The sequence below is a fragment of the Pogona vitticeps genome, chromosome 2 (assembly GCF_051106095.1).
Source record: "Pogona vitticeps strain Pit_001003342236 chromosome 2, PviZW2.1, whole genome shotgun sequence".
Classification (NCBI taxonomy): Eukaryota; Metazoa; Chordata; class Lepidosauria; order Squamata; family Agamidae; genus Pogona; species Pogona vitticeps.
In genome coordinates, this window is record NC_135784.1 from 80,142,301 (window position 1) to 80,165,756 (window position 23,456).

Sequence of the window (23,456 nt, forward strand, 5' to 3'; positions counted from 1 at the left end):
ACATTTTTGGATTCTCCTTGCAGAGAGGGTTGCTAAGGGGCATGCCATGATGAGCCACCCCCTTCCAAATTTACCAGGACAACTCAAATTATGCAAATCAATTTATTTATTTATTTGATGTATATACTGCCCCATGAGTGCAAACACTGCTCTGAGCAGTTTAACAGGTTAAAACCTAAGCCCAACAAAACCCCACATAAGAGAAAACATGGCGATCTGACAGCAGAGGTCTAAAATTCATACACAAAAGAAGAGGGGAAGGGAAAGAATGAAAATTAACATTATGGGGGGCAGCGTCTTTTAACTTGTGGGGAGCCAAGAAAGAAGGCGGTGTCCTCTCAGGTACCCTGGAGGGAAAAAGTTTTCCCGGCGCGGAGACTGAAGTCCGCGAAAGAGCACTAACTGCCTGGTGGTGGCCGGGAGAGGGTGCTTTTTGCCCGGCCCTCCGAGGCAAGGAGGCGCGTTGTGGCGGCGGCGCCCGCCTGCCTCCCTTTGCAGCCAACGCTCCGCGGAGCCGCCAGCGAGGGTTAGCGCCTTTCTGCTCGCTCCCTGCCCGGCCTTGCCACAGGGGCCAGCTCTGCTCCAAAGGCTTCGGGCTGAACCGAGAGCGCCTCCTCCTCCTCCTCTCCCCCCCCTCGCCCTTCCTCCGGTTGCTCGCTCTCCGTACGTGTGTGTGTGTGTGTGTGGGCGTGTGGGCGTGTGGGCGTGCGGGCCAGGGCCCTGGCGGCAGCCCGCGTCACTCGCCGCTGATTGGCAAAGCTCCGAGGTCCGGCCCTGCCCCGCTCCGCGCTGATTGGCAGCAGGATGTAGTCCAGCCACGCTTTCCTGGAAAGTTCTTGGAAATCTATCAAAGGTATTTCCTTGAACTGAAAGAGCGTCAGCAGCCGGTGCTGAATAAAACTGGAAGCGGCCAACAGCTCTTCAGCTTTGCGAGGGGAATAAGACCGATCGCGCCTCTTTTTCTTTTTTTTTTCTTTTAACTCTTCCCTGGCTCCCCCTTGGCAGATCCTGGTCGCGGGGAGGGTCGCTCGCGGGGGTCGATTTTGCCCCCCCCCCGCCACCCCACCCTGAGCAAGTTCGAGATCTGTTACGGATGCATCTATTTATATTTTCCTCCCCTTTTTTTTAGGTTAATGTCAGAACAGTGATGTGAATACAATACAATTCCAGGAATCCACCACTTCCTGGAATAGATTAAAAGGGAGCAAACAAAAGATTACTGAGTATTGCTCCTCTTTTTTTTTCCCCTCCCCGCTCCCTCCTTCCCCCCCCCTCCGCCGGCAGCGCTCCGAGGGCTGCATTACTTGAAGAGCCAGCGCCGAGGGCAGCCGCGGCCAGTCTTGTCTCCGCTCACTGCTTCCGTACCGTTCGCCCGGGAGAGTTTATTTATTGCGATAGACGTCTATATTTATTGTTTTGTCAGTCCCTCCCTTTTGATTTCACTGGCGATTCTGAGCGCCACCCGAAAAGGAGAGACCATTTTTTTTCTTTCTTTATAAGACTCACATCCAAAAGAGTCACTTCTGTTACTCTGTTTGAAGCTCAAGAAGAGTTTTGTGGAGACCAGCGAAGGACACGAACATTGTCCTACTCGTGGGCTGCCCTGAGTCCAGGCTTTCTAGGGAAGCTCGAATACTTTTCTCGGAGGGAATCTCCCAGGTGCTTTCGAGAGGACGTGTTGGGATAAAACCAGCCTCCTCTCGCTCAGCAGCTTCGCCACCGACGGTGGGAGATCAAAAGTGACGACAGAGAAGATAGCCGAGAGAGGGAAAGGGATTCCTCCCCCCCGCCACCGTCTCCCGTCCCTGGACGCCTTGATGTTCTTTCATTGGTCCTGGAGGGACATGATCCTCTGCGTTCAAGGGTAAGTGGCTCTGTGGACTTTCTGCTTTCAGCATCGTAAACCTATGTCCTTCTCTCTCCTCTGCTCAGAAGGCAGTCCCACTGCGTGCTGTGAGTGAGGGTTTACTCCCAGTTGTTATTATTATTATTACGTTGCAGCCTCGGTAGGGTTAAAAAAGAGAGAGAGATTAAAATAAAAGGCGCCATATCGATTCTGTAAAACAAATCTTCGGCTACAACTCCGTAAAGGTTTCCCTTCAGATACGTGGGTGTGGTTTGACCAGGACGGAACCTTGTGCCCACGTTTTCATGAAAGCAAGGCAGCGCCCGCAGTGCTTTGAATATTTAGCTGACCACATCTAGATAGCTTTAACGCAGGTAACTGCTGGAAAGGAGAGGAGCAAAAGGGGGGGGGGGGGAAAGCCTTTCCATGCTGCGATTTTGATAAAAGCTGGCATGACTTAAAAATCTTGCCAAACCCCGAAGGGCAAGAATGGGAAACCTAGAGGGAAGAACTCTACGCCCTAGGAAGTAGCACTTCGTTGTACATAATTAGTGGTAGCTAGCATTAATCTGTCTTCAGAGAAAGAGGGTCTTTTTTAATTTTGCAGGGAAAATCCCAGAAAGTTATTAAACCAAAGAAGGGTGGCGGAAGGGGAATGCAAGTCACCAATCTACCCAACACCTTAGAAAACTCACAGTGTAGACATACCTGCTGGGAAGTAAGTCCCGCTTGGACTTCGGGCCAAATGGTGTGTAAGTGATGCCAGCCTCTAAGATGGCACACCTATGGCTGGACTTTTTTCTCCCTGTTTGCTTATTTGTCTTTTTTCTGTTTGGTCTGGATAGTGTCACATGTGTGGTTTCTGACAAGAACTGAAATGCGTTTGCATGTCTGTAATTCTTTCATTACTTAGCAGCTGGGCACTGAAAAAACAACGACAACCAGATCTGTTATCTGGGCCATTTAAAAGTGTGCTAAAAGAGAGTTTGCCAGATCTTTTTCAGTCCACTTTAAAAAAAAGTGAAAGTTCTACCAACGCCTTTCGGCTTTTGCCTCGTTATAGTATATTAATTCAGTATCTGAATGATATTTTGGTTTCTTAGTATTCACGCATATTGCTTTCAGACCAAGCAATGATTCTGACGAATTTGCTTCAAAATAGTCTGGGAGTAAATAGCTGCACCAGAAGCAGACAACTTGGTGCCCTCTACTTCTTTTAGACTACAGTTCCCATAACTCCCAGCTAGCACTGACCAGTTTTCTGGGATTTGGGGGAGTCGATATCTCAAACACCTGGATGGTACTAGATATTCATTGGGCTGCCATAAAGTTGGCAACTACTTGATGGCATACAACAGCTGCAGCACAACATCAGCAAAGGTTATCTACACACTTATCTGTGAAGAGCTCTTATTTCTTAGTGGACATGTTTGGGGCTGCGCTGCAACTTTGTAACTGAAGCAAGCGTCCCTGGTGACCATCTGTTTCCTATCTGTTCCTGTTTGCCTCCAAGTTCATTTTCCCTCCCAACCTTTCACTTTCTATTCTTTCTTTCTTTAGAAGTATGCGTAGTTCCGAAGCCTCTTGCATTTTGCTGCAAAATAGATTGAGAGAGAGAGAGAGAGAGAGAGGGCCCAGTGCTAGGAGCTTTAGGACTGAATGAGGATTTGAACTTGAATCTCTTTAGCACAGCACAGCCAACAGCAACAGATTGGCACTCAGCTGGTCCTGCCTCTGGTGCAACAAACTTTGATGTAGAAGCTTTGATGATTTGCCTTAATCCTCTTTTGTGGTGGACTTGCAATATGCATTTTCATATTGTTATTCTGGATCTGTCTGCCCTATGGCTGTGCTGGTTGCTTGTCTTTCTTTTCTCTCGTAGCATATAGGAAGCAACTTCCTCATTCCCTATGCATACTATACTATATTGGTTGTATCATCATTGTGCAAACTTTCCCCTACCTTATTAACAGTAGTAATACTACCTAGCATTCATCAAAATCACTTTTGACAGGTGTGCTGCTCCTGTGAGGCGGGACAAAGGCTCAAGAAACGACCTGGGGCCCTCCTCCTGGGTGGGCAGGGCTTTTGGGGCAGAAGGCCTCCAAAATCACTGCTGTGGAGTTTCAGCCCCGGGTGGCCCAAGGCCATGCCAAGGCATGCCCTACGGCCACCCCTTTTCTAGCCAAACCCATCCAACCTCTCCCCATTGGCCTACAGGGCCACGGGGGTAGCACGTCACTCCAGGGGCCAATCCTGAGGCTGCACTCTGGTCATGGGGGACCTGGCATCTATGAACCCCTCCTATAGGCCCACAGTGGCCTCACCAACTCCCTACGTCACCCTAAGGCCCCACTCACCCAGGAGGAGGGCCCTGGGTTGATTCTTGACCCTTTGTCCCACCTCGCTGGGGCGGCGCACCTGTCAAAAGTGATTTTGATGAATGCTAGGTAGTATTACTACTATTAGCTACCAGTCTGTCTTGTACTACTAGCCTGTGTTCTTGCTAACTCCCACACAGACTCTTACATCTTCGCCACTCCTGGTTGCTGTTTTTCTCCTGCACCTTGGAGCTTATTTTTCTGATAAAGAGCAGAAACTCCCCTCTATCTACTGTTTCTTCAAGGAGATATGCCAAGGAAGCCCCACAGATGCCATTGCATTGTAGTACACAAACGATGACTCCCCAAAATCAAGGGCAAACAAGAATGCTTCTTAAGAAGAAGGAACAATCCATGTTCTGAACGCTGCAAGGGAGATCTAAAGGCCAGGGACAGTAATATTTGGTGCTTACAAATAGCAGATATCTTTTTGGTCTTCTTGTTACATAGCAGACAGTATCTACCGTTCCAGACTGTTTGCCCCCTCCAGTATTTGCCCAGTAATTCCACCAAAAATACCTCTGGCTCAAAAATGTGGGTTACAGTAGCATATGCCTTCTTCTCCCCTTGACAAGGAGAAGCCCACCCAGTGTCTGTGTGTGCTAGCTGCCTAGTGGCTATTTTAATACTTGCAATTTGGGGTTGGGCGAGTAAAATTAGCTAAATGTCCATGTGGCCTTTTGAGTGGTAAACATCACCACTCAAGGGGAAGGTGGAGCTTGGTTGAAAGGAAATTGGTCTTCTAGCAGATACACAATGGAACCATATCGAACTAAACATTATTAAGGAAGAAACATACTCACATGTGTGTGTATAGAATGCATTAGGACTAGATTCTTGAGCTGCTACATTTTGTTCTCTTCAAGGTTGTGTTAGCCTCAGGCATGGGATATGGCTTTCTCAGAATCGTGGTGTTTATTTGGTTGCTTTGTAGCTTTCAGTACTTAAATCATTTGTGCAGAGTTACTCATATACTTGGAGGTTTGCACGATTACTTTTTTTTGGGGGGGTGCTAAAAGGCCCAAAGGGTCTCTAACTAAGGAGCTTAAAATGTAACCCCTGACAGGGGAGAAAAAGACCAATTGGTGGGTAAGAGAGACAAGGGTTGCGAAGGATTAATGTTTGCAAAGGTTTAAGTTTGACTCCCTTTGTCAACAAAGATTAAAGGATTACGGTGGAGACCAAACTACTGTACCTAAACCACAGAATTTCCAAGGTGTAGTTCTTAATCACCCTATCAAAACCAGATTATTTCTCAAAAGAGAGAGCTACCTTCATAAAATATTGAGAACAAATTAAGGTCAGATAGTTGTGAAAAATCTGCATTGTGTCGGTCTCCCGGTATGGGCAGAAAGAGAAATGACTGCATCAAAATAAGGAAAAGATTAGTCAAAGTTATGAATGTTTCCAAATAAGGGCAGAAAGGACGGTTCGTATAGACTGTCCTTTTGCAAGATACTGTGAGGGCCAAATGACTGACCTGACCTTGCAGAGGTTGGACCTGCCAGGTTCCTGCCTTGCACCATTTTTTTTCGTCATTTACTATTGTGGAAAGAACTGTTCATCAAGATTCGCCAGTTGGTATCACACCCACATTGGGGATCTAAGCAATTATACAGGATGTAAAGAAGCTCAGAGCTCAAGCTAATGAAAGGACTTTTGTTAAAGATACCATCAATGCAGAAAAGTACTAGAAGTACTATAAAGTTTAAGCCAGTTGAGTATGGAGATAATTCTTGCTCCTTCTTAGCATACAAAGGGCTTTATCTTATTGGTTATATAAATAGGTGAGGTCCAGAGCAAAACCTGCAGGAATGGTCAATTTCTAGCAAACATTTGTGCCTGTATCTGATGCTTTACAGAAATGGAAAGAGTGATTCTAAATGCTATTTGTCAGGGCTACAGCACTTCTCTTTCAGATAGATGCAAAATCTTGCCACTCAGAAAATCCTTTTTAAAAAAATGAAAATCATAAAGAAATTGATGTTAAACTCTCATGGGGGTGGCATTTGTGGACGCCTTTCCACTATTTATTTTAAGCATTCAGTAGTAAATTGAATTAATTGGGAATAACTGAATGAGGCTATGAGAGGGCGAAAATGTTCAGGGTAGGGGAAGAAATAGGAAGGGCATATAAATTTATTACCCTGCGTTCAGTAGAATATTACTGATTCTACAGGCAATTGGTATTGCTTTTTAAAACTAACTAATTGAGAGTCTTTACAAGAAGAAGGCATGGGATTTGGATCATCTCAGTTCTACAGTTTAAAAGACAAGTAAACTGGGGTGTATGAATGGTTTTCCAGTAACTTGGTGGCCAGTATCCAATAATATTTTCCTGTATGCAGCACCGGCTGAATTGGGACTCTCTTCCTTTCTCCTTTGGTGGCTGTCTGTGGCACCAAAAATTCAATCCAGGGGGCTTTCCAAACCTCCACAACAGGTTTTTTAGGTTCTGGGAGATGGGCTGTTGGATGGTGGAGGAGTGGTTGATTCTGGCAGAAGCAGCATTGTCCCATGGAAGTACATCATTAGATCCAGGCCACAGTCTCCTGACAGAGATGGTTCCATGACAGACAGGGAATGGGTGGCTGGGTGGCAGGTTGCTGGCAGAGATTGGGAGGCGAGGCTAGTCCTAAACATGGCAGAAATAGATCCAGGTGGCACTTTAATACAGTATTCCCTTTTAACTGTGCATTTTGTTCTTTTAAAATCGGTATCCAGGTTTAGCAAAAATTTAGCATCGGCATTTGTCAAAATGGCTTCTTAAAAATACAAGGGGCAATTTCAGATGAACTATGGATGTAGAATGATGGGTACTTAAAAGATGCACCGTGTGCATCTTTTCTTAAAATGCATCTTTTAAGAAAAGATTATTTTTTTCTGCAGGGTGGATAAAAATCAATTTTAAAAAAATCAAAATGCTTTAAATCATGCTTTAAATCACAATTTAATTAAAAACAATACTTTAAAAAATGTAAGTCATAAAAAGCGAGATTTTTATTATTTAAATAATGATTGAAAGCAATTTTATTTCAATCAAATCTGCCCTGCTTTTCTGCATCAGGGAAGCTGGTTTGTTCACTTTCAGCCATAAAGAGAAATAGAACTATGCCTTTCCCTATGGCTCCAGGGATTTCATTGTGACTGTTGAAGCTTGATAGCAATCACCTTGGGAGGAAGCTACAGAAAACAGGCTCTTGATTCGTGTGGAGACACTGTGAAGTCATCATGCCACAAATGAGTGATCAAATGATGACTAGAAATGATCGTTTGATACCGCCTTGAGCTCCATCTGCTGTGTTCTAGACATTCTACGGAGTGCTAAAATCTCCTTTACGCTAGACAGCTTAATCATGGAGGAAGACATCTATAGAATCTAGAATTGTAGACATTTTGAAAGGGATTTTTTTTATCATTAGGCAAAACCTCAGAAAAACGGTGAAATATCTGAAATCATGGCTGATTTAATTTACAGGCCACATTTGATTTTTCTTTTAACCTTAAATCTCCCAAGAAGGCATGAACACTCTCAGTGGTGCAGTCCTAAATGTACTTAATAGGAAAATCTCTGTGAAATTGTTTGATTGCAAATATGTACCAGGTTATGCTATAGTTCTAGAATGAATAACTCATGCACTTGTGCGTAAATACACAGAAAAACAATGTTAAAACTAATAGAGATTGTCTTAGAGATATTTTTTGCTTCGAGTGTTTTACTTCCTTTTTCAGATTTTTTTTCTTTTTTTCCCTTTTTCTTTTTCTTTTTCTGTTTTGGTCTAAACCCCAAGAGTGACCACTGTGTCCAGGGGCCAGGCTGGTTTGGTCATTCTCAAAGTTGTAATGAAAGATACAAACAAAAACAAAACATTTTGCAAACAGGTTTTTTTCCTGCATATCTATCAAATATATATATTTTTCCTTTTGGATAACTGCAGGTACAATAGTGTCACAAATTTAAGGAAACGTAGAGTCCAATATTTGCAAAGGATCAGGGTTAATTCCCAAACTACTGTATCCATGTTTCAATTTTAATGCTTTCACACACTGCTTTAATTTTTTTTTTTTTTTTTTTTTTTTTTTTTTTTGCATTCAAGAACTAAGAGAGGGAGGGAGAGCAAGGACACTCAAACTGGATTCAATTATGATCTTGGTTACATTGTGTTTCAGTAGTATAAACAGATTTCTGTCCATGTAAAGAGGAGGTTTTGCTCAGTGAATGCTGTTACGGAGATGTCTCTGTTTCCCATGAAACAACGAAACATTCCATACTGGTGAGGGAATTGAAAATATATAGGCACAGAAGGGAAAGGTGTTAAGGTGCAACTCACTAGGACTCTTCTGTCCGGACATGATAGGAATGCACTTTCAGTTATTTTCTGTGTTTGGTGAGTCAGGATGGGCTTTTAACTTCACAACCCCATCTGTGCCTACTGAAAAATAGATCCTCCTGTTAGTACTTACTGTCTAATAAATGGGTTTATTGTTTAATTTGAAATCTGCTTGTGCAGCACATCTTGCTGTGTAATGGGTTAGTACAGTAGCACTGTGATGAAACTTCGTGCTGAGTAAAGTGAAACTAATACAACATATTTTTCCTTCCAGATCTCATCCTTTGCTGGCAGAGGAAAAATTCCAGAGACTGTCGTTTGGGGACCTTGCAGTGAATGTGTCAGAGACGGTCATGCAACCTCTAGCAGTTCCACCTTTCCAAGAACAGTCTGCTCCTCCCTCTGTGGCAGCCACACTTGAGAGCAACCCACCTCAAGCACGAGATCCAGAAGAGGATCTGCTCTGCATTGCCCAGACATTTTCTTATCTGCGAGAATCTGGTAAGAGGTCATGACCAGTGTAGCATTTATGCAAAAGATAAGTAGGCTGCATTTTATAGCTTCAGACTATGAAAGGCCTCTAAATGCAAAAATAAATGAATCAACTGAGTAATTCTTAGATGTACTGTATAATATGTGTCCTTTTTGACATAGCTTAGGACTTAGCATATGCTGACTCTCCCTATAACAAACTGCTGATCCTTAGACGCATGTCCCACTGCACCATGAGAACATCAAGAGTCCTCATTAAAACCTGCCTGTGGGAGGCTTGCATAGTGGAAACGAAGAATCAGAAGGCAAACTGAGCTGCCATAACAGACTGTTTTGTAAGAGCTCAGTGCTCGCAAGCAAACGGCAACATGCTCTTTTTAAAAAGCTGGCTCACCTGTGGGATTGTGTCCCACGATCATGTAATGTGGTGCAACACTAAGTGCCATGGATTCTCCCTGGGGATTGTGTAGTTTGCTGGCAGATGTAGAATTCTCTGCTGGTGAGCGCTAATGCACTGTCCTGAACGACAGCGCTAGAGGCCACTCACAGAGCATTCTCAAGCTCTCAACAAACTATGAAGCCCAGGATGCCACGGGATGGAGCCGTAGCAATAGAAGTTGTATCAAATTGTTCTATTTGGGTAAGGTACTGTAAGGCTGTAATTCTTTACCTGTTTTGCCTGCACTCCATGGAAATTACTTTTGAATGGGAATGTGTGGAATTGGGTTGTAAATTTGACACAGTATGTAACAGGGATAGTGGCCAACAGAGTCTTTTTAGATGGTGAGACCTGGATTCAATTATTTAGGTGTACCTCAGGATTGCTGTGGAACAAAATGCAGGGGGAAACCACATGTGCCCTACTCTGAGTTAAAGAGCGGGATACCAACAGAAAGAACAAATACATTTCCTTTCTCCTCAGTTTCTCTCCTTTATGAATAGTCTGTGCTGCTTCTTACCCTCTTTCTTTCTGGGACTGTCTTCTAGGCTGGTACTGGGGCTCTATTACAGCCAGTGAAGCCAAGCAGCAGCTCCAAAAGACACCTGAAGGAACTTTCCTGGTACGAGACAGCACTCACCCCAGTTACTTATTCACACTCTCAGTGAAGACCAACCGAGGACCCACCAATGTGCGCATCGAATATGCTGACAGCAAGTTCCGGTTGGACTCCAACTGCCTCTCCAAACCACGAATTCTAGCCTTTCCAGATGTGGTTAGCCTTATCCAGCATTATGTCCTTTCTTGCACTGTGGAGAGCAAGAGTGAGGCCCCTTACCCACCGCCCTTGCCTCTGCCTCCCATCCATAAGGAGATGGCGGCCTCAGCCGTCCATTTGAAACTCATCCGGCCACTCAGCCGCAGGGACAGTGTTCCCAGCCTACAGCACCTCTGCCGGCTGCAGATCAACCGATCCACAGCGGAAACAGAACAGTTGCCTCTACCAAAGAGAATGAAGGACTATTTGAAGCAGTACCCTTTCCGGCTTTGAGGACACTTTCAGTTTCGCCTGAAGTGGACAGATGATAAAAACAACATTAAAAACAAAACAAAACAAAGAACACAGGTGGAACACTTTGAGCTACTAGGGTGCCAGAATAGCTACTGGGCACAGTTCATTAGTGGCTTTCTGAAGAGATTGTATCTCTTCTCCACTCTCCAAATTTTCCTGTAGCAACCTTGATTCCATTCCTGTGCCATGGAGGAGGCTGCTTGTACCACTAGTTGCGCGCATGTTGGCACACAATTCCAGTGCTCAAACCTCAGGGCTTCTCTCTCTCTCTTGTTGACTGTGGCTGTGAGGAGACTCTCGTGACTTGTGCACAGTACTTGAATTTCAGAGTCACTGTCATACTGACAATGCTCAATCATTGTTACTGTCATTTATTTATACCCATAGTAGTTTGAATTCTCCTCCCCTCACCCCCTATCATTTCTAAGTGTGGATTGTTTTATTTTCCCTTCCTTTGTTCCCTTTCCTTTTACGAACGCATTATCAGAGATGGGTTCCAACTGCATCTATCTGAAACAGTCCTCTATTCCTGGAAGTTTTAAATGTGGACTTTGTTTTAAGTTCTGGCCACTGCCTGCTCCACAGCCTGTGTAGGTGTATGCATTTCTGTTCTAGTGCCCCGCAGATTTCTTGGCTAGACTGGAGCCAAGATGGTGATGGCTGTAGTCTGACACATGTAGAAATCACCAGGTTTAGGAAGGCATGAACATGTTGAAAATTTGGCTCCAGTCACATTCACCATCCAGATTTTGGGTCCCGTCACTGTGGCACACAGAATTGCTTTCCTTCTCCCATCTACCATCATCCAAGCCCGAATAGTCCATTTGGTCCAGGATCACAGGGACAGTCTTCTTCCCACTTTCAAGCAGAAAATACTGCTATCCAGTATTTTCATGCACACACAGCTCTCACTGCAGAAAGCTGTATAGGCGATTTGATAAAATGCTGGTCACATATGACTAGTACCTCATCAGATTGCTTCTCCAGTTGGATCTTATTGTGTGTAGGTATATAATAGAACCCTGGATATAGATTTGTTATTTTAAATAAAAACAGAGAGGGCTACTGAATAGTACTTGTCACACAAGGCTTAAACGCCTTGTAGCACCACAGGGTTTCAGAGACAACTGGATGCTAATAGGAAAGGCTTAACGCATCGGCTTAAGCCAAAATAGTGTTTTGAACCTTCTATCAGAATCAAAACAATTAAAAACTTCCTCAATGTCCTTTTTGGCTTCCCTAGACTTCATGTGTACTTCTTAACTTCTGCTCCTTCTGTAACATATAGAGGAAGAAAAAGATGGCATGAAGGGTCATCCAAGCATCCACCCTTTTTGTACACTATGTTCAGGTACACCTTGTATGTGTTAGGAAGGAGGTTGAGACCCCATAGTAGATTGTCTAAGGTTATAGAAAAGCCTTTGGCATTATTTCTGCCTTCCATTTCTTCCTCAGCCTCATGGCATATTCTCTGAACTCATATGGTAAATGCAGATGGTTGTCCTCCATTTTGTGTCTAAATTCTCAGGACAGTTTATGGGTCTCTATTTAAAAAAAAACCCCTAAGCCTGATCTTGAAAGAGGTACCTTTGCTGTGTCACAGGGTCGAGATGCAAGGAGGACCAAGTCCTGCCTTCTGCAGTGTGGTGCCAGTGGCCGTGTTGACTGGTGATGGTGAGACCTGTTGGCCAACACACCTAGAGGGCACCAGGTTGGGGAAGCTAGATAAGATGCTAGAGTTATTTGACAGAAATGTAAGAGGTAATGTATGAAACATACTAGATCAGTAATTTAGTATGACCTGATATATTTAGTCAGGGTCCTTCTTTTTTATGTTTTCTATTTCTAGATTTCCTTTGGTTACTTTGACAACTGAATGAAACTGTGTACATGTGTGATATCTGGTTTGTTGATCACTGGTCTTTTGACTTTATGTGCCGTGGCAAGTGCTGCAGCGGGAGTGAATGAATGAGAGGAAGAAAATATAGTAAAAATAAAATACAATAAATGCTATTTTTTAACTTAAGAACCTTGGAAAATGTCTTTCTTTCAGAATATGGACGTTGTAGTTGTTTAAAGTATAGTTTCAGTTTCAGCAAATGCCTCTGCTGCCTTCATAATCCCAAACCTTGGTTCTTCTGTAATGTTGCCACTTTATCACTTTAAGAGTTTTTGCTCTATTATAGTAAGAGTTGCAGGAATGCGTATTCAGCAACACACTTGAATCCCACATTCATTTTTCACTGAAGGTTATTACTAATAATTTTAATAGCTGGGTAGTTCAGTGAGCAAGCTGCACAGTCCCAGAGCACCCCCAGAATAAGAGTAAAGTATTTGTTTGTCATTCTTCATTTGAAGATACCACCCTTCATTATATATATAATATAAATAACATTCATTATATGAATGTTATTTATATACACAGTCATTATATACTGTATAACGTAACAATCAAACAATAAAATACTTCACATAAATGGTAGAAACTGAAATAAAAATCAGCAACAACCTAAAGCCTAGCAAATAATTTCGTCTTAAATAGATATATTTCCATGTAGGAAATGTGACTGCAGTTTATTAATGTCCAAAAGCTTGGCAACACAATTTCAAATTACGTGGCCTCCCAAACGACATCCCATCCTAAGGATGTCATACTTCACAGGAACTCTAGAAGAGAGCATAGGGGCAGCAACATGGAAAGAGCTCTTCCTGTTCACGATGAACAAATTTAGCAATATTCATCTTTAGAACATGTCAAGAGCTTCTGAAGACTATATCTAGGAAACCCTAGGTAGAGTTGTCATTTAGTTGGAATCAGCTTTATAATATGTAATAAAGACTTCTTTTACTCTAGAGGAATTTCAGCAGCACTCAGGAGCACAGATGGACGCTAATGTGTTATAATTGATTACATTATCATTTAAATTGGAAATTAGCTAATGGAAGCAGCAGTGATTTTTTAAAAAAATGTTGTAATATATTTGCATGAATTTTTCTCCAGTAGAACTTTAGGGTTAGGGTTACTTAAGACAGCAACAGGAACAACAGTAGCTGCAAAGAAGGGTGGTCTACCAACTCCCAGACCTTCTGGAATAGTGCCAAAACCAGTTTTGGTGTTGTGAGTATAAAGTGGTGAGGAAGAAAGCCGTGTTCAGTGCCTTGAGCTCACAGAGGAGAAACGTGGAGTATAAATAAAAAAATTGTGTAAATAATAAAACTCTGCCAGGCAGGGCAGTTATGAACAGTACACACCGTTTGATCCACATTCCAGTTAAGAAACAAAGGTGCTGATACTTATTTAAAACCCTGTGTTTGATTTGCAATTTGATCTTCAAAAGCTAAGGTGGAAGCATAGTGTAGTTAAAGCAAGCTGTCGGATTGTAGCTTGGGAGACCGAGCTTGAATTTCTGTCATAGACATGAAAATGAATGAGCGACTTTCAGCCACTCCCTCTTTCTTTGCTTGGTCTTCCACACAGGAAAACAGAAAAGAAAAACAGCTGCTTCGTCTGTGAGTGAAATTTAAAACGATGGTTGAGTAATAGTCATACTGGAGCATTAAAATGTAAAAGTACAAATCCTCCAGGACTCTGACTGTTGACTAAAGAGCTTGGAGTTGGGAGAGAAAGACACCGAAGAGTCCAAAAACAATCTTAGGTTGATATGGAAACAACAGGATTTGATCAAATTAAATTAAATTTAATCTCCAGTTTTTTTCATGTAGGAGTTGAGTGCTGCCATTTCTACCCAGCATGGCAGTAGTATTTCATCTATTGAAATTAAGCGAGAAAATGGATTCTTTGAAGTGAAACCTAATATAACCATATCTTGAACTTTGTATTTCACTTCGTAGTCTCTAAAGGAGCTTTATTTTAAATGCAGATACAGCCAGGAAAATATTTTCAGAGTTTTCTGTCTTCCATGCTGTATTGTTCAGCCTGACAAAGAGTCCTAACGTAAGCTAACAGGAGGAAGGTAAGGAGATCAAGTGGGAATGCAAGAGAATGGTTTTTAGTGGGCAAATAAAAAACTGGTTTTTAAAAATTTATGGAGTTATTTCCTCCTCTCCAAGGCTGTAAAGAGGGTTAAGGAGAGGGGAAATAGTCAAATTATGGTTAAGATTTTTTTAAAACATTCTGATAAAGTGTCTAAGATAATAACATAAATTCAACTACCAATGGAAAATTAAGGTAGAGGTTAAAAAGCCACCTTTTCAAACAAACATGATTTAATCAGATTGTTTAAACTTAGTTTAGTAATAATATATGTGACCATTCCCTATTAATTTCCCTGCCCCCATCCTCTCTCCCCGCCCCCCGGAGTAGTATCCAAAGGCTGGAATTCTGGCTCACACCTAGCTGACTGTACCACAAGGCCAAGAAAGGCAGTTGCCTTGGGTGGTGGGATGAAGCAGCAAGATGTTGATGGAGTTGAACGCTACACAGCTTGCCTTTGCACACCTTAAATAGTCTGTGGCTTCAGCTGCAGTGGAGTGCTCTGTCCCAATTGCCAGTGCTGGGGGAGGGGAAAAATTAAACTACCATTTCAGCAGACCTGTACATGCAGTAGGAAAGAGCCCAGTCTCATTCAAGAAGGAAGATGACTTAGACAGTGGTTCTCATCCCTGGGTTCCCCATACATTTTTGGACTGCAGCTCCCAGAAACTTTCACCACTAGCTGTGCTGGCAAGGGCTTCTGGGAGATGTAGTACAATAATATCTGGGGAGCTAAGGTTGGGAATAGCGATGTATGGAAGTGAGAGCTGGACCATAAAGAAGGCTGACCACCAAAGAATTGATGCTTTTGAATTGTGGTGTTGGAAGAGGCTCTTGAGAGTCCCCTGGACTGCAAGGGGATCAAACCTATCCATTCTGAAGGAAATCAACCCTGAGTGCTTCACTGGAAGGACAGATCCTGAAGCTGAGGTTCCAATACTTTGGCCATCTCATGAGAAGAGAAGAATCCTTGGAAAAGACCCTGATGTTGGGAAAGTGTGAGGGCAAGAGGAGAAGGGGATGACAGAGGATGATATGAATTGACAGTGTCATTGAAGCAACCAACATGAATTTGACCCAACTCTGGGAGGCAGTAGAAGACAGGAGGGCCTGGCGTGCTCTGGTCCATGGGGTCACGAAAAGGCAGACACGATTTAATGACTAAACAGCAAAAAGGTTGGGAATCACTGCCTTAGACTGACTCTGCAGATTTAGCACTGGAAGACCGCCTTACGGTCCAAGGGAGAGAGTAAAGTTGAAATTGAAAGTTATGGTGTAACTGTAGCACCATATCTGACAAAAGGAGGATAACTAGTCTTCCCATCATGTTATTTATACCTTTGTATTATTAGCTGTGGAGTAGCCTGAGACTACCTTTCAAACGTTTAACTAAGGTATTACCCTAATATCTAAGGTAGGGGCATGGAATTTCCTTTTTCAGATGTTGTTGCTCTCAAACCTCCCCCCCCAATGGGCAAGGAGTATGGGGTTTGCAGTCCAACACCACCTGAGCAGATCCAGTCCCCTGCTCCTGAGCTACAGATTCACCTCATGTTGCTACACCTGAAATTTGACCATAATTTCTGATTCATGGAATCCTATGGTGGCCATGTTAGCACAAGTCCTGCCCATTCTCTCAGTAATGAATGGAGCTTATTTTAAATGAAGGGGGGGGGGAATAAAGTATTGGCCCATTTTGGTGCCTCTCTAAAAAGCACAAGGCTGGTCAGATGCACAACTCAGTTTGATGCTGTTTACCTACATTTGCATCTTAAAGGACTGAGTAGGAATAGGAGGAGACCTTGCAAATCTTTGTAATATCTGATCATAATAAAAGTGGGAACCTGAAAATCTTTTAAAAGGCTCTTGAAAGACTGTAATCTCATTTAGGCATTCAGAAAATGGTTAGTTTGGACTCATGGGCGGTGGGTGGAAGAAAGAGTGAGCCCCTTCCCACTTTCTTGTCAGAAGGCAAGAGTTTCCTCTACATGTGAAGCTACTCAGAAAGCCTGTTCTTCACAGTCCACAACTGTGTGGAAAATATCTACCCATAACTAAAGCCCTAGTCAGGCATTATTTAGCCAGTTCTTCAACACACACGTCCCTAATATCTCTCCTCTCTGTTACCATTTTATCCACGTGGAGAGCACAAGGCTTGCAGAGAAATTCCTGTTTTCGTGTAGACTATCTAGGCAGGCAAAGGCCCTTTAAAATCAGGGCTCCTGTTCATATGGAGAAGCTAGTATATACAAGCAAGGAATTAACCCTTTTTAGGTCTTTGAAAGTTATCAGTGGATATTCCACCTTCCCCCACCTTCCCTTTGTCCTCTTAACATCCAGGGTGAAAAATAATGCTCAGAGCCATCCAGAGACTTTGGCTTCAGGTTTTGAGGATCAGCCAAAGAAATAAAGTCAACTTGCAGTATTGCTACACAGGATAAGGAAAACACTCAGGAAGCTAAAGGCCAAGCTTATCCATTCAGGGCAAGGATGTTTTCTCTAGTGTTTAGAGCAGGCTTAGAGAAACATATGCAGGAGGTCACTGACAGGATGCAAACAAACCCGTGTAGCTTTCACACAGTGGTGTGCATAAATGTGGGCACGGGGCCAATGCCTTGCAGCAGAGGGCCTGTAGATCTCTTCAGCAGAAGTTGCAGTTAAAAGGGGTAGGAAGGAGTGGTTTAGTTGGCACACACAGCTTTGGCTCCCTGCCTCCTAGCCTTGGCCTTCTTCCATCCCAACTTCTCTAAAGGCAAAAGCTTGGGTAGAAACCAGTTTTGTGCCAGTTGGCTCCCTGTGAGAAAATGACATAAGAAAACTCCCACAACAGCAATGTCTGGTTTAGGACACGAAATTTCTGGGAGATAATATCACCTCCTTCACCACCACTATCACTGTCATCATTTCGAGGGGAAACAGAAGCTGAGGGTGAGAAAGATGACTCGGAGCCCCCCCCAGCAGGAAACTAGTCCAGGACCAGTATGGTTCAGATCACAGGGGTTAGATTTGTGAGAGTATTGAAGTATATATAGCACAAATAGAGCCAGGAGAAGTTGCTATTGGGGAAAACCTTCCAAAATCCCACAGTTACCACAGCCTCTGATTTTCAGAATTGTAGCCTGAAAAGAGAAGTTTTCCGTGCAAGCTAAAATACTGGCAACATTTTGCACCTTTTTCAATGCCCTTGGCCTGGTTTCCTAACATCCTAGATTGTTGTAATGGTAGTATTGTATAAACCCAAACACACTTTAGATGAAAGAGGATATAAATTAAGAGTGGTTGATTTCCAGAGGTCCATGGGTTGTGAACACCCACCCACAGAACCTGGGCCCCTCCTGCTTGCTCCCATGACTATCAACCCCCAATTATTTGCTTGCAAAAACAGGTTTAAATGATTTAATTCAAGATTTGACTGTATATCCTGGTCCCCTAGAATGCTGGAGCATCCTTGAAACATGCCCCTGTAGAGGGCACAAAAGGACATTTTAGGCTACCCCTCCCCCACAATTTAATTCTAGGGTATGAGGTGCTGGGGAGGGGAACTCTGGACTCCTGAAGAACCACAATTAGATGTTTGGGGACTGCAGGCAGCCCGAGGGCCACATGGTGCCCACCCCTGATATAAAGGATCATATGTCATCCCTTCATGCCTTCTAATATTTTCAAGCATATGAAGAATGCACAACACCATAGCTAATTTATGTAGTGCCAGGATGTATCTCAGGTGCACAGTTGGGCAAGTAACCAGGCACTTGATCAATTAGTTGCTATTAGCTGCAGCAGGTTATGCAAATGATACAGTAACACCAGTAGGATTCTTTCCATCCATTAGTATTCACTAGAGTGATTGTTAATGGATAATGAACCCTTAAAAAGCTAACATCAGGTGCAACTACTTAGAATTTGGTCTAGATTGTGAAGAGGCTAGTTCACTCCTTTTCCCCAATGACTACATGATGTATGTGCCATCATGAATGAGTCCATTCCGGATGGTTGCCTAGCCACACCGTTTTGGATCCCTGTCAGGGGCTATTTTTTAATGGGTGCAGAAAGGATCACTATGTTTTGCTTTGGTTCCAGTATTTGTGTGTTCACTGGGGTCGAACCAAAGCAGATGGCTTAAGCTGTCCCTTTACTTAAGCCACTTAACTATCTTGAGAACTGGAAAATTTCCTTCCCACTCCCCTGCAAAGGGAAAGGGAGAGGAAGTTTTCCATTTCTTTTTAAATGTTGCTAAAACATAAGTAATGATTTGAAAGAGCCTTTTTTTTAAAAAAAAAATCTCTTCTTCAACTCATTGCTGATCCACTATGTCAGTCAGCAACATTTTAAAAGGAAAAGGAAAACTTTGTCTCCTTTTCTCTCTGCAATGGAGTGGGAAGGAAGCGTTCCATGTCTCAGGTGTTGTTAGGTGGCTTGAGCAAAGCATGGAAGAAGAGGCAGGAAGGGGAGTTTGGGTTTGTTTTTGTTTTTGCTTTTGTTTTTTCTTTCTCTTTAAAGGGAAAGAAGATTAGTCTAGATTGTACTAAACACTGTCACTTGAGGAGCGATGTGGTCAGTCCTTGCATATGGATGCAAGGATCATGGCAAATGGCATACAGCTCCTCAAAGCAATCCTGTTTAGCACAACCTAGACTGATCTAGGCCAGGATAATTGGGCCATCTAGTCACACTGATAGTTTTAAACTGCTGGCCTATTGGAATCTCAAGGTGGCTTTTGAAATCTTGCAAATTTCTGCTTTCTGTTGGAGCCTACCCTTGGCCAGGTACCATTCTGGATGGTCCCAAAGATGGCTTTGTGGGGAGGAACCAGTGGAAAGCAGCCTTAGGAATAGGAACGAAAGTTCTTGTAGAGGCTGTTTCTCTGCATCCAAGACTTTAAACTAAGGCTGAACCAAAATATTTTGCTTTAGAACGTGAAAGACAAGATGGTGCGCTCTCTCCATTCCATGAATAGAAGCTAAATAGACCGGCAGCTGAATCCAACAGTAAAACCCGTGACAAGCTAATGTCCTTCCCCAGCTCTCACACATAGGGAAGCAGATTAATTTAAGAGCCCCAGAGCAGTCTGTTTGACATACACAACTCTGTCATGTTGCAGAAGGGAACAATTGGGGGTTGTCAATGAATGGCCCAATATTTGCTGCCTGTGCCTCAGTCTGCCCTCCCATTAAACTTAGTCTAGCCTTACTTAGTGCTAGAATGAACAGAGTCTTACCGACTTTGGAGCAAAATAGGAAGATGAAAGAATAATCATGTAAAATCAGGCTACTTGGATATAAGACAATTTTTCTGTGACTGCAGAGAAAACCAATCGGTGCATGCAATTTATGCCCCACCATGTGTTCAAAAGAAGATCTAGCAAATGCCCATGTCAATGCTACTGAAGTAGCCCACTTCTGGTAAAAAATAGTCATGTTATCTTAACATTTTAATTTGTTTTAAATTTTGCCAATATTTCATATACATCCACAATTTTAAATTGTGCAATGCTCTGATACGAATAAAGATAGATGAACACTTGTCACAATGTTTTATGTACTGCAGCTTCTTACATCAGGTGTTAGCATGTTTGCCACTTTAATGCAACTTCTTCCATGCTCTATTTGAATGACCTGGAATTGCAAGGCAGCAGTGCCAAATGGGTTGTGCCTGTCTATATACCTCACCATATAGTGTTCTGTGTTGAATGGAGGCATCAGTGCACATTCAGTCATGAGATGTTCACAATAGATAATTGTATTCTATTGTTTGCATCCTTCCCTCTGGGTAATCTGGCTGGAATAGATGAATGCTTGGCCTGAAGTAGCAAGGGAATTATTTTCAAAGGATGGAGTCATAGCTCATTGAATACTTTCATTTAAAAAGCCTTATTTTCAGTCTGTAGAATCTCTAGTTAGGGCTCGGGGGGTGGGGACAGGAATTCCTCCTGGCTGAAACCCTTGAGGGACACTGCCAGTCAATATGAAACTTTATGACCCAATGATCTCATTTGGTAGAAGACAACTGAGCTTCCTATTATCTTTTAAGAAAAATGGACAGTGCAATAGATTTCACTTCCCCTCTGATATGTGCAGAACCTACCTTTTAAGTAATAAGAAAACAAGAATGGCACGAATAGTTGTTCAATGGAAAATCAAACATAGAAAGAAAATATTATCTATAAGTCTAATATGATTTTTTGTTGGCTAAAATATCCATGTTATTTTGTGAAAGACTGAGAATTTAAGCTTTGAAAAATACTTCCCCTATTTATCTATTGTTATCTTGAAAAAAATTACTCTTTTGGACCTTGTTGTTGCATGCTCTCTCGTTGCTTCTTACTTATGGTGGGCATGCTGGTTGGGGGCTTATAGAAATCACAGTCCAAAAAAGGTAAATTTTCCAAGCTCTAATCTAGATATCCTGTACTCGGCATGAAGACATTGGCTTGTCTACTGTTGCGATGATATACACAGAGTAATGGGCTAAGATGTACAGCCCTCCAGTAAGAAAGCATGTTAGGTGACTCCACAGGCTTCCCATGCTAACTTAACCACTATTTTCCATTCCCGTGTTTGAGGATGTTTTGCCAAGGCAGACATTGTCTTGTTAGTGGAGATTCCTGTGCCACATTTCATTCCAGGCTGAATGTATTTGTACAGCTGGGGTACAAGTACAAATCTCTGAAAATAGAGTTTTGAATGAATACGTAGGCAGCACTTTAATTATAACAGCATGAGGTTCTTTGCTCTAATATGTGCTCTATATGATTCCTATGCTGCATCCAAATCAGAATAGATAAGTGTATTCTACATAAGTGGTATTTTGAATATTGATCACAGGTATGAATTGGGAAAATATACAAAGCACCAGTTTAATTAATCTGGGATATTTGTAAAGGAGGGAGACAGGGATGGTTGGCCATATTGGTTACACAGTCTGCCTTTAGATATGTGGCATCACTGACAGAGTTAGCTGATTATCTGGACACAAAGGCAGCTTGTGGGCTATGCAGGGGCATCTCTCCTCACTTATGAATTGCTTGCACCTAGCCTCACTCGGTTCGCTGCAAGTGGTGGCAAACAGAAAGGAGCAACTCTGTTGAGGTATTTTTCTCTCTCTGCGTGTGTTAGTCATGATTTGCAAATGTTAATACGTTCTGTTGAAAAGCAAGCCGAGTTCTCCTTGATTTCTCAGAGAGAGCGAGAGCGAGAGTCACACATATCTACACCCAATCAGAAACCTCTCCATAGGTCAGTGCGGGAAACCAGATGGGCGGGATACAAATCAAATCAAATCAAATCAATAAATCAATAAATCAATAAATCCATCCATCCATCCATGCATCCATGCATCCATGCATCCATGCATCCATGCATCCATGCATCCATCCATCCATCCATCCATCCATCCATCCATCCATCCATCCATCCATCCATCCATCCATCCATCCATACATACATACATACATACATACATACATACATACATACATACATACATACATACATACATAAAAATATTCACTGGTTGCCTGTACATACAGGCTTGTCTTTACAAGGCCTCAGTCAAACCTGCATTTCCATTTTTCATCATCACAGGAATAAAGGAAGCTGCCTTATATTGGGCCAGGCCACTAGTCCATCTAGTCCAGCACTGGCAACACTGATTAGTTGCAGCTCTCAAAGGATTCAGACAGGTTTCTTTCCCAGCCCTCCTTAGATATCACTGAACTGCAGAGCCAGAGGTTGGGCCTCTGATGCTCCACTGCACTTCCCTGACAGGGGCTGGACTCCGTGATCCATAGGGTCCCATCCAGCTCTGCAGTTCAAAGATGACAATGATGATGATGATGATGATGTTCTGCTGCCCTGCTAACAAGCTAGGACTCTCTCTAGCTTCTGAAATGTGATTTGGGTGTGTTTTTGTAGATATGGTGGTACAATGATTTTTTAGTCATAAAATGCCAAATACTATGGGGCAACATAAAATATATTTCAATAAAGATTACCGCCTGCTTTTAGGCTGATGATCTAGAATCTACAATATCAGTGAATAAGAAAATGAAAGGAGTAGAAAAAAGAAGATAATATCCTCTATTCTAGTAGTATGCAGGAACAAAAGTGGCCTGAATTTAAAATAAATTCCAAACCTATCTTACTGTGGCAGACATGAAAATTCATGTGGATAAGGATATTATCTGTTTCAGTTGCTGGGACTCTTACTGCTCAGATGGAAGCTATAATTTTGAAATTCTGATATATAATATTTGACACAAATGGGGAGAAAAAAACATCTTTTGAGAAGAAACCTGCTTTACCTGGGTTCGGTCTCAGTCCTAGCCCACACTAATTGATGGATAGCATTGGGGACTAAATCCATGAAAAAAAACCTATACAGTACTTGATTGATATAGGATGAGTGGACGGCCTGCTATGATTGAGTGTGGAGCTTACAATCAGACTGTTACAAGGAAGCACGTATTTGAAGCTGGAATCCAGTATCTTGGTCACCAAAATGCTATTCCAAGGACATGATTCCAGAAGACCTTCACATCCAAGCAATCATTTATTTATTTATGTATGTATGTATGTATGTATGTATGTATGTATGTATTTATTTATTTATTTATTTATTTATTTATTTATTTATTTATTTATTTATTTATTTATACATACCCTGCCTATCTAGTCAAACCACCACTTTAGGCGGCTTCCAGCATATAGAACAACAATATAACAAAATCACAACATAACAAAAAATATTTAAACATCAGTAAATCATGTTGTTGTTTAGTCATTAAGTCGCGTCCGACTCTTCGTGACCCCATGCACCAGAGCACGCCAGGCCCTCCTGTCTTTCACTGCCTCCTGGAGTTGGGACAAATTCATGTTGGTAGCTTCAGTGACACTGTCCATC

General features: G+C 42.5%; 1 protein-coding gene across 1 annotated transcript; it reads left to right on the forward strand.

The window, feature by feature from the left end:
* The first annotated feature begins 957 nt into the window (after window positions 1-957).
* Window positions 958-12,590, forward strand: CISH (cytokine inducible SH2 containing protein). Its single transcript, XM_020788761.3, has 3 exons — window positions 958-1,864; window positions 8,833-9,059; window positions 10,038-12,590. The coding sequence occupies exons 1-3, from the start codon at window positions 1,818-1,820 to the stop codon at window positions 10,538-10,540; spliced, it is 777 nt and encodes a 258-aa protein (XP_020644420.1). The 5' UTR covers window positions 958-1,817; the 3' UTR covers window positions 10,541-12,590.
* Window positions 12,591-23,456: the final 10,866 nt, after the last annotated feature.